Source organism: Orbicella franksi, chromosome 9 (assembly GCF_964199315.1).
Source record: "Orbicella franksi chromosome 9, jaOrbFran1.1, whole genome shotgun sequence".
NCBI lineage: Eukaryota > Metazoa > Cnidaria > Anthozoa > Scleractinia > Merulinidae > Orbicella > Orbicella franksi.
The window spans coordinates 7335737-7349680 of record NC_138153.1 but is presented as its reverse complement, the minus strand read 5'-3'; the positions used below and the strand labels follow the sequence as shown (position 1 = coordinate 7349680).

At 38.6% G+C, this 13944-nt stretch overlaps 3 protein-coding genes and 1 pseudogene across 3 annotated transcripts in view; 2 read left to right on the top strand and 2 right to left on the bottom strand.

Moving 5' to 3' along the window:
• The window catches only part of LOC145498694 (calcium uptake protein 3, mitochondrial-like), a 28395-nt gene extending 27987 nt beyond the window's left edge, over window positions 1–408 (bottom strand). Inside the window, exon 1 of the mRNA XM_081478611.1 lies at window positions 35–408. Coding sequence (XP_081334737.1) covers window positions 35–305 — 271 coding nt within the window. The 5' untranslated portion in view covers window positions 306–408. The remainder of the gene's footprint in view (window positions 1–34) is intronic.
• The window catches only part of LOC145497513 (uncharacterized), a 218628-nt pseudogene that overhangs the window by 109158 nt on the left and 95526 nt on the right, over window positions 1–13944 (top strand).
• Window positions 481–10097, top strand: LOC145498692 (septin-6-like). The gene is made up of 14 exons (XM_081478609.1): window positions 481–577; window positions 656–770; window positions 986–1045; window positions 2681–2734; window positions 3881–3962; window positions 4116–4256; window positions 4429–4474; window positions 4548–4619; window positions 6078–6167; window positions 6266–6362; window positions 6666–6717; window positions 7209–7458; window positions 7981–8058; window positions 8812–10097. The coding sequence occupies exons 1-14, from the start codon at window positions 542–544 to the stop codon at window positions 8926–8928; spliced, it is 1290 nt and encodes a 429-aa protein (XP_081334735.1). The 5' UTR covers window positions 481–541; the 3' UTR covers window positions 8929–10097.
• The window catches only part of LOC145498683 (lipopolysaccharide-responsive and beige-like anchor protein), a 46253-nt gene continuing 42494 nt past the window's right edge, over window positions 10186–13944 (bottom strand). The window contains exons 50-54 of the mRNA XM_081478596.1: window positions 13460–13639; window positions 12856–12957; window positions 12574–12776; window positions 11780–11931; window positions 10186–10739 (exon numbers count right to left, since the gene is read on the bottom strand). Of these exons, the coding sequence (XP_081334722.1) occupies window positions 10670–10739; window positions 11780–11931; window positions 12574–12776; window positions 12856–12957; window positions 13460–13639 (707 nt within the window). The 3' untranslated portion in view covers window positions 10186–10669. The remainder of the gene's footprint in view (window positions 10740–11779; window positions 11932–12573; window positions 12777–12855; window positions 12958–13459; window positions 13640–13944) is intronic.

Here is a 13944-nt window from a genome sequence, read left to right as displayed (position 1 = left end):
ACTGGGTGTGTGTCCATCACGTGTCAATCATTACCTGGTAAGTCTCTGTACGTGAGAGATTCCAGGAAGTCAGCTGGAGTCATGAAGTACTGTCCATCGAATTCAATGGAAGCAAATTGTTCGAACATGCTTTTCCGCCTTGTTTGCGAATGAACATGTGAATGATGGGCAGTAGATTTGGCCAGAACTACATTGACAGATGAATTTCTGGTTTGAATTTTCCACAACAAGCAACAACTCACTCCGCCAATTCCAACGAGCGTGACGCGAAATAAGGACGTTTTTCCCGCTAAGGACGAGAACATAGCTCAAGGAAAGGATTGCACTGACAACAGGAAGCTTTGAGAGAGCAGAGTATGAATATCTTGCATGGAAATAATCACCAATTTACCCCAAACCTTCGAGGTACTGGCAGGTGAAAGACTGAGCTCTAGTAGAAACCGCTGACCAAAGCGCGATCTTTCATTCTTCGGCACTTCATTTCACAAAATATACATCAACAGCTGCAGTAAGCTTTCTTTAGATTTTTCATACGATAGAAATGGCTTCGGCGGTTACAGATTACTGCAGAACGCTCGTAAGTATTCGTTTTTGTAGGTAAGTGTTGTTCTGAAAAAGAATTCTTTGCGATTCTCCTTAAATGTTTCTGTTTCAGGGAGCGGATGGGCGGCAGCTTCGTTTAGCAGGCCATGTCGGCTTTGACAGTTTACCAGACCAGCTCGTCAATAAATCAGTGAATAGAGGATTTGCCTTCAATATTCTATGCATAGGTGAGTCAGAGATACGTCTTGTTAAGGGTGAAATTAGTTTTCAGTCTTTCATTTTGCTTTGGGACAGAGCGTCGATGATTCAACGGCAGTATACAAACTTATTATCATACGTCAAAATCAAAATACAAACATGATGTTCGTGAAGTTGAATTGATGTTAAAGCGAAAATCTAGAACGTAATTAAATGAATGGATCTATTTTCATTTTTTTTTTAGGGGAAACGGGAATCGGAAAATCAACGCTGATGGATTGTCTTTTCAAAACGACGTTTGAAGGTGTGTGAGGGCTATATCTGTAATATGTAACATGTACATGTTCATATGTGGGTGTTCAAGAGTTCCATTCAAATTCCGCACAAGCTTTGGAGTTTGTGAGGGGAAGTGATGCAAACGCGCTTTGCTATTGTTAATATTAATAGTTAGTGTGTGGTAGAATTAATAGGTGTGGCCACTCTCCAAAATCCACTAAATATTGCATGAGTGACAGATCTGTGGGTACAATTGTTAGTTTTATGTAAAGTACCTGAAATGTCACGTACTACAGACTTGAGGAGTGTTTTAAAGTTGGTCTCTGTAATGTGCTTATTTCTATGCAAATGCAAGAGTGATGAATATATCCAAAATTATGTTGTGTTGTTCAAAAGAATCAACCAGGTATTGAGAATAATTAGTGGAAACACCTGTTGATCATCAGACTGAATGAAGTGAATTTTCAATGTTGGTTTTCATTCTGTTACTAAAAAGTGAGCTTTTTAATGTTTACAGATTTTGAAACCAGATAACCAAACATAACTTATTCAAGGGCCAAAAATATTAACCTTAATGCTGAGACATTCTGTAGCTGAATCAGAAGTTCAGTAGTATGGAATGATAACAAACAATTAGATCTTTCTTATAGATCAGCTCTGTAGCTGAATAAATTACAGTTGTATATCTTTGTAGGAAACAAAAGAAATTGCAAGCCACTTTTCCTGTTGAAAAATAGTACACCTGATTTTTTAAAATGTGGAAAAAAAATTCTTGTTTTAGAGTTTGAATTTATTTTGAAATAGACCTTCAGTAACTTATTTGCAAGTCTCTTCAGAACTCCACATTTAGTTTTTAAGTGATTGTGAGGCATAGCACTCAAATTAACTGATTCTTTCCATTGCCAACAATCTTAACTGGGCTGTGCCTATAGTCTTGAGTTTAAAGGACTACAGGACTCACACAAACTAATCACGTGTGGTAGATAATTAGTTTTCTTTAAGCCATCAGTGCGCACCAATTATGGTGTATCTACATTTCCATTCTCAGCAATAAAAATCTGGGAATCTGTTCCACTAGAACTTAAACATTTTCCATACATGCTCTTCAAAAAGCGGTATAAAAGATTCTTATTGACCACTCAAAACTGACCATAGTTTAACCGTTAAGTATGTAAGATAGTGCTGTACAATATTCAGGACGTTGTTTTCCTTTATTTTAGCTTGCATTTATTTATGTCTTTCTTCTTTTATGATAATAATATTGTCTTTAATGTAAATATTAATTTAAATTAACTTAGCATGCAGCCAACGCCAACTTATATCTGCATGACAGTCACCAACTCGAAAGCTCATTGGCTACTTTGGTCACTGTACACAATTAAATATTGTTTCTTCTAGTTAATTTCTATCTGTATTTATTTTTCCTATGTCATTGTAAACCATCTTACATTAAGTTGTTTTTCTGTAAATAGCACGCAATAATAAAAAAACTGAAAAAACTGAAACTGACAAGGCCTGGTAGTAGTTATAGTTCTGGAATTAACCCAAGCTACTGATTCAGGCTCAGAGATGTCTCTCCATGGCTTGTGTATTAAGTTTATCACAAGTCTCCTTACAATTTGGCTACAGTGTACCTTACCTGTGAACCTGTTGTTCTTTTTAGGTCTCCCGCATTCTCATCAGCTGCCAGGTGTTAAAGTAGAGCATCACACATATGGTGAGCATATAGACTTGGACATTTTTTCTTTTAATGTTAAAAAACTCACAGAATTCATCCTGGCGAAACATTTTTAGTCAGGTCCAAGCACTGATTAATTAGGTTTCTTTACAGTTGTGATTAACTTATTTAGGATAGGTTGTGGTTTTTAATTTCACGTCAAATTAAATGTGTGACAATGTGTACAACAGGTGCCACTATAATGTGGTCAGACCCAAAAAATGTTACCCAGTTATTTCAAAGAACAGTCAAACCAACTATTTAAAATAAGCGCCCCCTCAAATAAGCGCCCCCCTCCCCTTCCCCCATTTTGTTGACAAGTAATGAGACAACAAAGGATTTATAGTTTTTGTCGTGTAGTATTAGATTTGTGCATTGTTTCAGTCTGTGAACACATTAAGTTTGGAAAAAAATTACAAGTACTAACAGCGCCACAATTTAAACTTTAAGATCAATTTTTATGTCAATAAACAGCTTATGTTGCTGTTTACACGCAGATGATGTATTAAAAAAAATGGTCATGTCAGGCCACGATTTGAGAAAAATTAAATAAGTGCACCTCCTCAATTAAGCACCCCCCTCAAATAAGTGCCCCTCATCTTCTCTTGAATTTGAAATAAGCGCCCCAGGCGCTAATTAGAGGATTTACAGTAACTCTGTTCTCAGCGTTTGGAAATGTGGCAAAACCCAGTCTGTCGTGTTCAAAATGTTACACCAGTCCTAGAAACCTGAAAACTTTCCAAAGAACTCCTGAAGAGACTCCACTACTTACTGCACATGTGTTATCAGACATTTTTCCATGTGTTTTTTTTTGTTGTTTTTTGTTTTTTCAAGTCAAGATAAGTGTGGAAAATGATGTCTGAAAATTCCTTGAAATTTTTTACAGGCTACTATAAGTCTGTAACGCTGTTGTTGAGTGAAATGTTTGCCAGTTGCAAAATTTTCTGTTCTTAGCATTTGTTCTTGCTCAGTACAATGAAACTGGATAATAAAAGTAAAACACTAATGGTTTTTGAAGCTACTGCATGTACTAAAGTTACATTTTCCATGCAAAAATATAATTAACTGTAACCATAAAATTGACAATAAAATAAAATGTACCTGTACATGGTAAACATTGATAAAATTGTCATTTATTATTTACAGATTTAAATGAGAGTAATGTGAAACTAAAGTTGACAATTGTGGATACTGTTGGTTATGGAGACCAGATCAACAAGGACGACAGGTAGATTGCATTATTTTAACCATATCAATTCCATCAATTTGTAGTTGTTACGAGAATTGGGTGTACTACCTTTATTTTAAACTGCCAATAGAATCTGTAGCAAGCTATTGACATACTCAACAAGTAACAAGTTTTTTTGTGTTCTTCATTCAGTGCTAGTCCCATTGTGGAGTACATTGATTCACAGTTTGACAAATATCTTCAGCAAGAACTCAAGATAAGAAGAACGCTGAACTCTTATAACGACACTCGTGTACATGTCTGCCTCTACTTCATTTCTCCAACAGGCCACTCGTAAGTCATTAATTTTTCTTTTATAATTATAAATTTATTTAATTTCACAAATCATACATACAAAAAGAAAGACGCTAACTTGCAAAATTATCAAAGGGCATGGAATTTGAGTAGTATTTCCATACTACTTCATGTAACTATAAAAACATATATGAACTTTGTTTGTCCTTAGGTTAAAATCACTGGATCTTCTTTGTATGAAGAAATTGGACAAAAAGGTGAGCTTCTATTGTTTGCCACAAAAAATGTAACATACATTATCTACATTGTCTGATTGTTTTATTATTGCAGGTGAATATTGTTCCCATCATTGCCAAAGCTGACACCGTAGCAAAAAGTGAACTGAACCAGTTCAAAGAAAAGGTGAGAGAAACCAGTTGTCAACATGGTGTAATTTTATCCCGTGTGAATGAAAAGATTAGGGATACTTGTCTTCAGGTCATCTCACTAGGGGTGTAAATCACAGATTTTGTTCTTACTTAGGGTGTTCAGGAAATGCCCAAGTTTTAGCTGCCAATGTTTCTTTTAGGTTTGCTGTCAAAGTAACACTGTCATGTCAGTTTTAGACTGATATTTTTAGGGGTCAAATAAAGCTGGAGCCATGACCAGATTGGTCTTCTTCTTTCAGTTAAGAGTTTTATTCAAATTTTCCGACAAACATCAACGACCCTTTCATATGGGAGTTCCCCTTTCCCATATGAAACCAAATGAAACCATACGTACATACACTTTATTTAAATACAGTAGAAACATCAGTTGTATTGCAAGACTGCGATTAAAATAAAATTTAAAAAAAACACTGATTTACATGTTTGCCATGTGGGGGAGTATGAGGAGGATATTAGGAAATTAATCCTAGTAGCATGCAGGACTTCTGTCACATTTGAACCTACAGCTGTAGGTCACAATTTTTCTTGTCTCTCGTTGGTAGAGCATCATTGTGACGAATGTGTTTTCATTGAATTCTTTTGAGAGGACTTAAAACTTGTTGCAAGTACATGTAGCTTGTGTGGCTAATTACTGTCTTTCTTGGCCAAGCATTTTAATACTTGTAACCTATCTTTATTATATGGCTGTGTCTCACAAGGACTGGGAACTACCGAATTCACTAATTTGATTGGCTGAAATCGATATTGACGGTGGTCTAGATTTTCCCATGTAGACCGGCATCTAGACCGGTTTCATTTTGTGTTGAAAAAGTAGCAAACTAAAATACAAAAGTGTTCACTGTTTTCTTTTATTTTCTTCTCAATCATTTATGGAAGTGCCAAAAAGCCTGGTGACAAAGAAAAAAAAAAAAGGAAAGAGGACGAGCAAATTTCGGCAGGTTAAAGTTAAGCTCATCTCCGTTTGCAAGCAAAATGTTAGCAAACCAGTTACATTAAACGAATTAAAGTTTTTTTCTTTGCCATATAATAAACGTCTTATTAACTGAACTAAGTTGGTCTGTATGGGAGAATCTTGACCGAGGTCGTGTGTAGAGACCTCCCTGCGTTCGGTCTTTACTCACGACCTCGGTCAAGATTCTCCCTTACAGACCTCCTGCTCGGTTGATAAGAGCTAAGTAATACACGTACATTATATCAACATTTAATGAGAGATGGTGTTTCATGTCATATCTGAATACAGGCAATAAAGTTAAAAGAAGGGTGTACAGGGTCTGTGCTAAAGACGATCAAATACCAAGCCACTGACACAGTTTTGATTCCCTTTCCTTTCTTTGATGAATTATTAAATTACATGTAAGTTGACATAAGGAGGTCAGCTTGGTGAGCTGACATTCAATTTCCAAGCAATATTTTTTTTTTTTTTTTTTTTCAGATCATGGAAGAACTTGCAAGTAATGGAGTAGAAATTTACCGATTTCCCGTTGACGATGAAACTGTTGCCGAAATGAATGCTAGCATGAATGTAAGGAATAGTGCTTAGAAAATTTTAGGGATATTCATTTTTAGGTTCTGTACAGTATTTTAACCAGCAAGCACTGATGTCATTATGTTCAACTGTAGGAACAAATTCCATTTGCGGTGGTTGGCAGTCGTGAAGAAGCGATCGTTAACAAAGTGAAGACAAGAGCTCGACAATATCCCTGGGGAACTGTAGAAGGTAAAAGGAAACGTTATTCAATAATTAGCACTGCTGTCTACTTGTAGAGCGCTTTGTGGGGAGTTACAATGGCCATTTTGGTTTTCCAAAGCAAACTCTTTTGTTGGAAATGACCTCTATTCATAAATAGCGCATAACAATAAGATTTCTTTTACTGAAAGTGATTGATAATTGTTAACCGAAAAGTATTCTCAGTGGCCTTTTTGTTTAAGTTCAGTGTTAGACATTTCCAAGAGGGTCGTTGTGAAAATCGTTCTTTTTTTGAAGAAAGTTCAAATTAGATTTCTTTTCTGTACTTTTTAGTTGAAAATGAAAATCACTGTGACTTTGTGAAGCTGAGGGAAATGTTAGTGCGGTAAGTGGGAAATTCATTTTGCCTTTTCCGTTTCCTCAATTCTCTCAAATTTCGAGAATCGAGGCTGAAGACAACTAAAGTCGAATTTCAGGAAACGAGATGAGACCTTTTCAAACGAGTGTTGAGTGTCGACTTTTACTATTCAAGTATGCTGTTGGCAGGAAATTTTTCGTTTAGGCTTACAAAGTTACAAGGTGGGGGAAGGAATTACAAGAGGTAAGGAGAAAGGGACTGAGCTGATGAAAGTAAGATGAGGATAACGTATACACGTTCAGCTGCATTTAAATGTAAAGTACAGTAAGTCAAGTAAGGAGACAAACGTGTGAGGTGCCCAAAACATTGTATTGAAACAAGAAAAAGCAGAGAGGGGCTTATAACTGGGATATTTTTCGTTGCCTACTATAGGTTGATAGGTCTCTAACTGGGGAACCTATAGGTATTTAACCAGCATTTTACTACCTCTTCAACCATACTCTTTATTCTATTTTCAGTACTAACATGCAGGACTTGATTGACAAGACTCACGCCGTGCACTACGAGCTATACAGAAGGACCAAGCTGGAGGACATGGGATTCAGTGATGGTGGCGGAGACAAACAGCCTCACAGTCTACAGGAGACGTACGAACTCAGACGACAAGAATACATGAAGAACATTCAGGGCAGAGAGGAGCAGATGAGGCAGAGCTTTGTCAACAAGGTCAAGGAGAAGGAAGCGGAATTGAAACAAGCCGAACAGGAAGTAAGAGATGGAGATTTTCGAGAGCGTCTACGAAAGCGTTACTTGTTCTGTAGAAAAACTGATTCAAAAACTCTGGAAGAATGTAGATTGCCAGGGGTTTCATTAAGGGCCAGGCACCAGGCAAATTGACCAGCTGTGAGGATGATTTTGCCCAACAGGTTTGACCATCTGGAGGAACGTTTTTCTGATAGAGAACCTCAGTTCAAAAAGTTTTGTCCACCTGTGAAATCCAGTTGCCCTCCTGCCGAAATCGGTAATAAAACCCCTGTCCATTGCGATCGTCTTCGATCACAAACGCACACACTCTCCATCAAAACCGTGGTGTCTTCTAACTTTAGTGGCTACGTCGATATTATATACCCTTTCCGCAACAAGATAACAGAGTCTCAGCCAGTTTGTGCAAATAAGTATTGGTCATTTTAGGCCATGTTCTTATGCAAACTTTTATGACCGCTAGGACACGAACTGAACCTATTGTAGCATTTGAACGCTAATGTCGTTGCGTCGTTATTTTATCACCAGCTCCATGCAAAGTTTGAACATTTGAAGAAGACACAAGTAGACGAGAAAAAGAAGCTGGAGGAAAAACGAAGGATGCTGGTAAGGCAGATGAGTTTCATTCTGTTGTGCGAGGCGTAGCTTCGTATCATTGGAGCACTTCTATTATGATTTCTGGAACGAACATCTTACGAACTCTAACAATAGCAGGTTCAACATTAATGTAGACCATTACAATTGGCCCTTTCAGAGTTGCCTCTTCCCTTCATGTCAAAACGAGTCTTCCTGTGAAACAGTTCATATATAAATTGTGTTCCGCCCACAGGTTCATTTTCATGCAAATCAAACTCATTTTCACATGAAAGGTTTTGTGCGAGGGCTCGTTTTGAAACTGAGGCACAAAGTACCTCGGAAATGGCTTATTGCATTTGATAAATGATAGGAACCATTAAGAGGATGGCTTATGATGGCGGAGATGGTATTGGGCTGTGAGGTGGACCACATTGAAAAAAGCGAGACTTACTTAACGACACTTCAGTCATGCTGGTATAGGGTGGCATTTATTTTTAGGTTAATAATAATAGACGAGGATATGAAATAACAGAACTTTTGAGGTTCCCTCGAGTTCGAAACCAATCGAGTATCGTTCTACTTTGAGAAGGACTTCAGGGGTTATGACTGAATCAATACAAAACTTAGTAAAACAATTGACTTGACTGTTACCCGGAAGTGCATTCGACTGGATAGTTATGAAAGATTCTTAAACGCGATTCTTGTAATGATTCTGAAGGGTGACACTTGGGTAAAAAAAATTCCAACAAGCCTCTGACTTGCTATTTTGTGTTCTGTCTTAAGGACGAAGAAATCAACTTATTTAACAAGAAAAGAGCCGCTGCCCTGGCCGCACAGGCTCAAGCTCAGCAAGCCACCGCCCAAGTCGCCAAGGAATCAATGAAGGGAAAGAAGAAATAAAGACACGTAGAATATTAACAAATTATTAACTTAATTCTAGTAATACAGTCTAACCTCGTTAACTGGGGCAAAAAATGGGGAATATCAGTTGCTGTATAATAGAGGTAGAGTTCATGTTAATTTTTCCCTCTCTCATAAGAGTGAGCCTCCACTGAATGTAGTATCCAAAAGAAGTATGACTTTGTACTAACTCGTTCGCTAAAAGAAATCAGAACACGGAGCGATTTCAACATAAAAAAATCTGTTGTTTACAGCGTTCAGGGTCTTTTTATAACGGGAGCTTTTTTCCCCGCTACCTAGACTCGTTCCCAGGGTCTTGAGCAAGAGAGGGACAGAAAGGAAGAAAGATCCTGGGTACTATTTTTTTTTCTTGACCTCCTAGTTACCAGGTCCTTTTTTTATCTTTTCCTTCAGCGGGGTGCCAAGGGTGAATCTTGATCGTTTACAGTTATTATAACAATGAACACCACAATCAAACTTTCCTTTTATCTTTACTTCGTTTTACAGTGCTATCTTAATTTATAACATTTCATAGCTTGCCGACTGTTTATATACTAGCTATTTAAAGAGGTGCTCTTGGTGCCAGCTGTGTTTTACCCAGCAGGCAACTTTATTACAATAACATTCAAATATTATATTCCTGAACTTGATCAATAAACACTACAGCCGTTTCAATTCCACAAACTTAAATTAATCCTACCAATTTTCAACACCAATTTGTTATCCTAAGGAAAATTATCTTGCACTTTGTAATTTGAGTACATCTACAATTTACTACCGTCGTAAAAAATGTCCCGAAAAATTACACCCACCTAAATTTAAGCCCCAATCGTAATCAGCCTCTTATTTGTCATTATAAGATCAACACGTAATCTAGCTTATAGGTCGGGACACTGAAAGAATTGACCACCTTATTGTAATCTCCCAAATAGTAATGTAAGAAGAATTTTTTTGTTGATACTAAGTGATTTTACCAAACCCGTACAACAAAAGTTAATTTTCACTAGCAATTTGAGATCACCCAAAAATTGGTGGAGAACAACCCTATCGGAATGGAATCAGTTCTATTGATTTTGTACAATCTCTCGGCTAGAAAATGTAACCATTACTAGTTGTTTTATCGTAATGCAAAAGTCCATTGAATTAATAAATACAAACACGGTCCTTATCAACTGTCTGTGTGGTTGTCCTTTAAAATAAAGAGTTTATACAACTAGTTCTCATGGATTGTCGTTGGAGAATTTAGAAGGCAACACACAACCGGGCAGAAACCGGAAGCAAGGCGGGAAAAAGCCACTGGTACTGAATTGTACTCCACATTGATTGGCTGAAATTGGAATGCTCCACGTTCTGCATTGCGATTGCTTCTTGTTGTCGGAGTGACCCCAAAAATCCAGTTCCCGACGGCGCGTTTACACCTGCGATTTGTGAGTCGTTGCCGCGGCGATTTCAACCCCCTGTGTAGACTAACAGGGATGTTTTTAATTGTAGAAAAGTCGCCATATCAAACGTGCCTGTAGGCCCACGCTAAGAAACGTCGGTTTTAAAACAATAAAGGGTATGTTGCTGTCAAATCAAAACTTGATTTAATTGTAGAATTGTAACCATTTTACACAATCGAGACTGTCCATTGCAGCTTACAATTGAAACTTTTAGTCTTCAGTCTTGAACCATAAGAATTCGATATCTCTCAGTGACATCTGTAACAAAATTCTCTGTAAAGGAAGGACTTGTATTGATGTCAAAGACGACCTGGAAAGTTCACGGCGATGGCTAAGATACTGCCCGAGGCCAGTCCAGCCACCAAACACCTAGAGACAAAAAGGTTATCAAATGAGATAAGTGGCAGAAAGAAACTGGTATACCAAGCTAGTAAATAGAGGTTGGGAGTCAAGTCTGCGTTGAGCCTTATGGCCCATGGAGCAACAAGGAATACTTCGACTCCTCCCTGAGTGGCATGCTAGTCCATCGCAGGGTTACCCTCGAACCCAACAGAAACGTTTTGGCCGCTTCAAAAGAAAAAAAAAAAACGGAGAATCGCACGAACGTTTACAAACATTTGCCTACTACATAAGGACTCCCTCTGTCATGTTTAATAAACCACTTTGTATCATTTCTATTGCTTATAGGTTCCAAACACCAAGTAAGACACTAAAGCAACCCGAGAAGAGCTTTGTTAGTGTTTTTGTAACATCCCGAGTACTTTTTCGAGCCAAAAACCATTAAGTTAAGAAGCCTGTTGACTTCATGAATTAATGACTAAAATTGTCACGACTTATCCGCACAACAGTCAAATTGTGTCAATTCACATAGCCTAATTGCAGCGCGCACGGCATCATTAGCGTTTGACAAAGAACAAATTCCAATTGCAACAGCTAAAAAGGTACAAAGATCGCACTCTCCTGCAGTCTTTCACCAGCGCTTGACATATGATTTATCTCATGTACACTATCAAATATCACCTCTTTCTCTGCATGTTCACCCTACCAAAGGTATGAACAGAACTCTCAATAGACCGTTTTGCAGTTGACTGCTCAGTGACCTGGCCTTTGAATGGCAGCGAGGCTGGAGGTGACCTTGTTTTGATGCAGACCTCACTGCTTTTGTTGCGTAAATCGAGTTGTTCTAATGCTAACTAGTTTGCATTTAAATAAGACAAGCGGAGAGGCTTGTGCCAAAGCAAGGACACCGCCAGCCTTAGAGCAAACAAGTGTAAAATAGCCTATTTGTGGCTCCGTAGCCCAACAGTGGAGCATTCACAACGGCCTCGAATCAAGTTTATTTTGCTAAACTTTCTTCAGAACTGGTTGCGTTACTGAAAAACTGCAAAGATCAAGCGAATTTTACGCACCTCTGATCAGTAGAGATAGTCAGAGCTCTAATACTGCCATCACATGGCGGATAGGTGTGTAGTAGGCACAAGTCATGTGTCCGCCATACCCGCAAGTATCGACTGAACCCCCCGGATACAAAGAAATTCCCATCTTTGTTGAGCGCCAATGCCTGCGAGAAGGTAAAGGATTGAAACACATCAGTTATTTTGCACACAATTCTTAGAAAAAGTCTCGATTGGTAGCGATCTACGCACTAAGGTTTACACGATGATTTCTTTCAAAATCCAACGCTAACTGATGCATCGGATTTCTACAAGGAGTAAAACCATTTCTTTCAGAATTATTTGAAATGGTTACAAAATATTCACCCTGAAATAACAATTTGATTTTGTAGAACAGTATTTGATAAATGACAAGTGCACCAGGGAAAACGAGAATGATTAACGACTGCAAGGATGGAAATAGATTACAATAGAGACAAACTTGGCATTGTATCTAACTAAAGCTTGCAGTTCAAGTTGTAATCAATACCTTTTGCCCTTTAACCGGAGAAAGCCTTTCAGTAATTGCTCCCTAACATGAAAGCTCATATCGGTTCCACGAATTCGAAAATTAAGAAGTGGTACGCGTGCAGAGTGCAACTGTCGAGTTATGGACGCCTGCGAGAGGTTGCTAAGCACCAAAGAAGCGTAAGGGTCGCACGAGGCGATAGCAGTTTTTTCCAGTTTTAGATAATATGGTTCCATACAAAGCAAGAAAACTGTGACTCGCTACTCTGCCTTGAAAACTCTCTGTGATTGACAATACGTACCAGCATCTGGTCATCAAGCCTTTTGTCGCTTAACAACCGGCCATTGATGGTAAACACCGCCAGATGACCTGTCCCATCTGTATAGTTAATTAGCACCAGGCCATCGCGCGTCAGCTTCAACAGCCTCGGTCTGACACACTCTCCCGGACCACGCAGTGTTCTCAAGAGATTTCCTGTTGTGGTGTGTAAGAGACAGGGCCCCTCTACAAGAGAACAAAACAGTACCATCACCCCCCTATTTTAATACCATTGTCTCGACCATCTTGTTCCTAAGATACATACCTTGCGAACCGCTGACCACAAGTCCCATGGAGGCGCTGACATCAACACAAACAACAGGCTGCTCGTGTCCAGTAAGTATGGCCAGTGGGGAGGGGTTGTCACCTGACAAAACAAAATCAGACATGATCTACATCAATCCTAAAAATTGACATGTACCTCAATTCCAGTAACTAAACATGTTTAGTCAAAACTAAACTTGACGAAAATACCGTCCAAGCTCTAAACGTTCTAAAACTTCAATTTTCATTAGCCTCCCACTTTACTAAGCCCCATGCCCTCGCCATTCCTAAGGTGCTGTGAGCAAATATATCTACGGAAAGATCCTGGCAATCCTATAGACTTTGCGAGCCAAAAACCGATTATTTTGGCAGCTACAACTACCAGTTTGAACCGTTCCAGGTTTTTCGTTTTTACTCAAAACACTCACTTTTTGTTACTTTTTTTTAATGAGTTATGATTTCAAACGAAATGAGCCCCTTTCTACTTAAAAGGGTATGCTGAATTTAATTTCCTTTTTACATCATAGGGCCTTAAGGGCTAATAAAATGAAATAAAGTCCTAACTCCTTTGATTTTCAAAAGTAGATCTTAAAGCTAGTACTCACCCTCCGCGCGGTCAGATGCCGCAACTCTCTGAAGCCGCTCGCTCCAGCGCCAAACCAACACAGTGGCGTCACGTGATCCAGAAACGACAAACGCGTCTCCTCCTGTCAAACCCGCGTGTCGGGAGTACGCCAAACACGTTACAACATCCCAGTGGCCGAACACGCATTGTGTCAATTTTCCTAAGAAAGAAACAGAGTACCAAAAGACGAGTTGATAACAATATCAGCCACCTCCACCCCTCCTCTCCCCTCCAAAAAAGGATAGCAACATCATTTTCCTGTTCTGTCAACCCACTATTACGGACATACATCAGCGAAAGATGAGGCAAAATGTACAACAGATTTGTTAAAGACCACTTCCGCTACAACAGATTTTAAGCTTCAACAGATGAGAAGTCGCTATATGGAGGGTTTTCGTACCAAGATGTCGGGAGTTGATTGCATATGGAAAAACAGCCAGAAAATGCCAATAGGTCACTTTCGAT

Excerpts from the sequence above, each read along its gene's own strand:
- LOC145498692 (XM_081478609.1), top strand. The coding sequence starts at position 542 with ATGGCTTCGGCGGTTACAGATTACTGCAGAACGCTC. Across the intron at positions 2,735-3,880 it reads AGTAGAGCATCACACATATG|ATTTAAATGAGAGTAATGTG; the intron begins GTGAGCATATAG and ends TATTATTTACAG. Across the intron at positions 6,363-6,665 it reads TCCCTGGGGAACTGTAGAAG|TTGAAAATGAAAATCACTGT; the intron begins GTAAAAGGAAAC and ends TGTACTTTTTAG.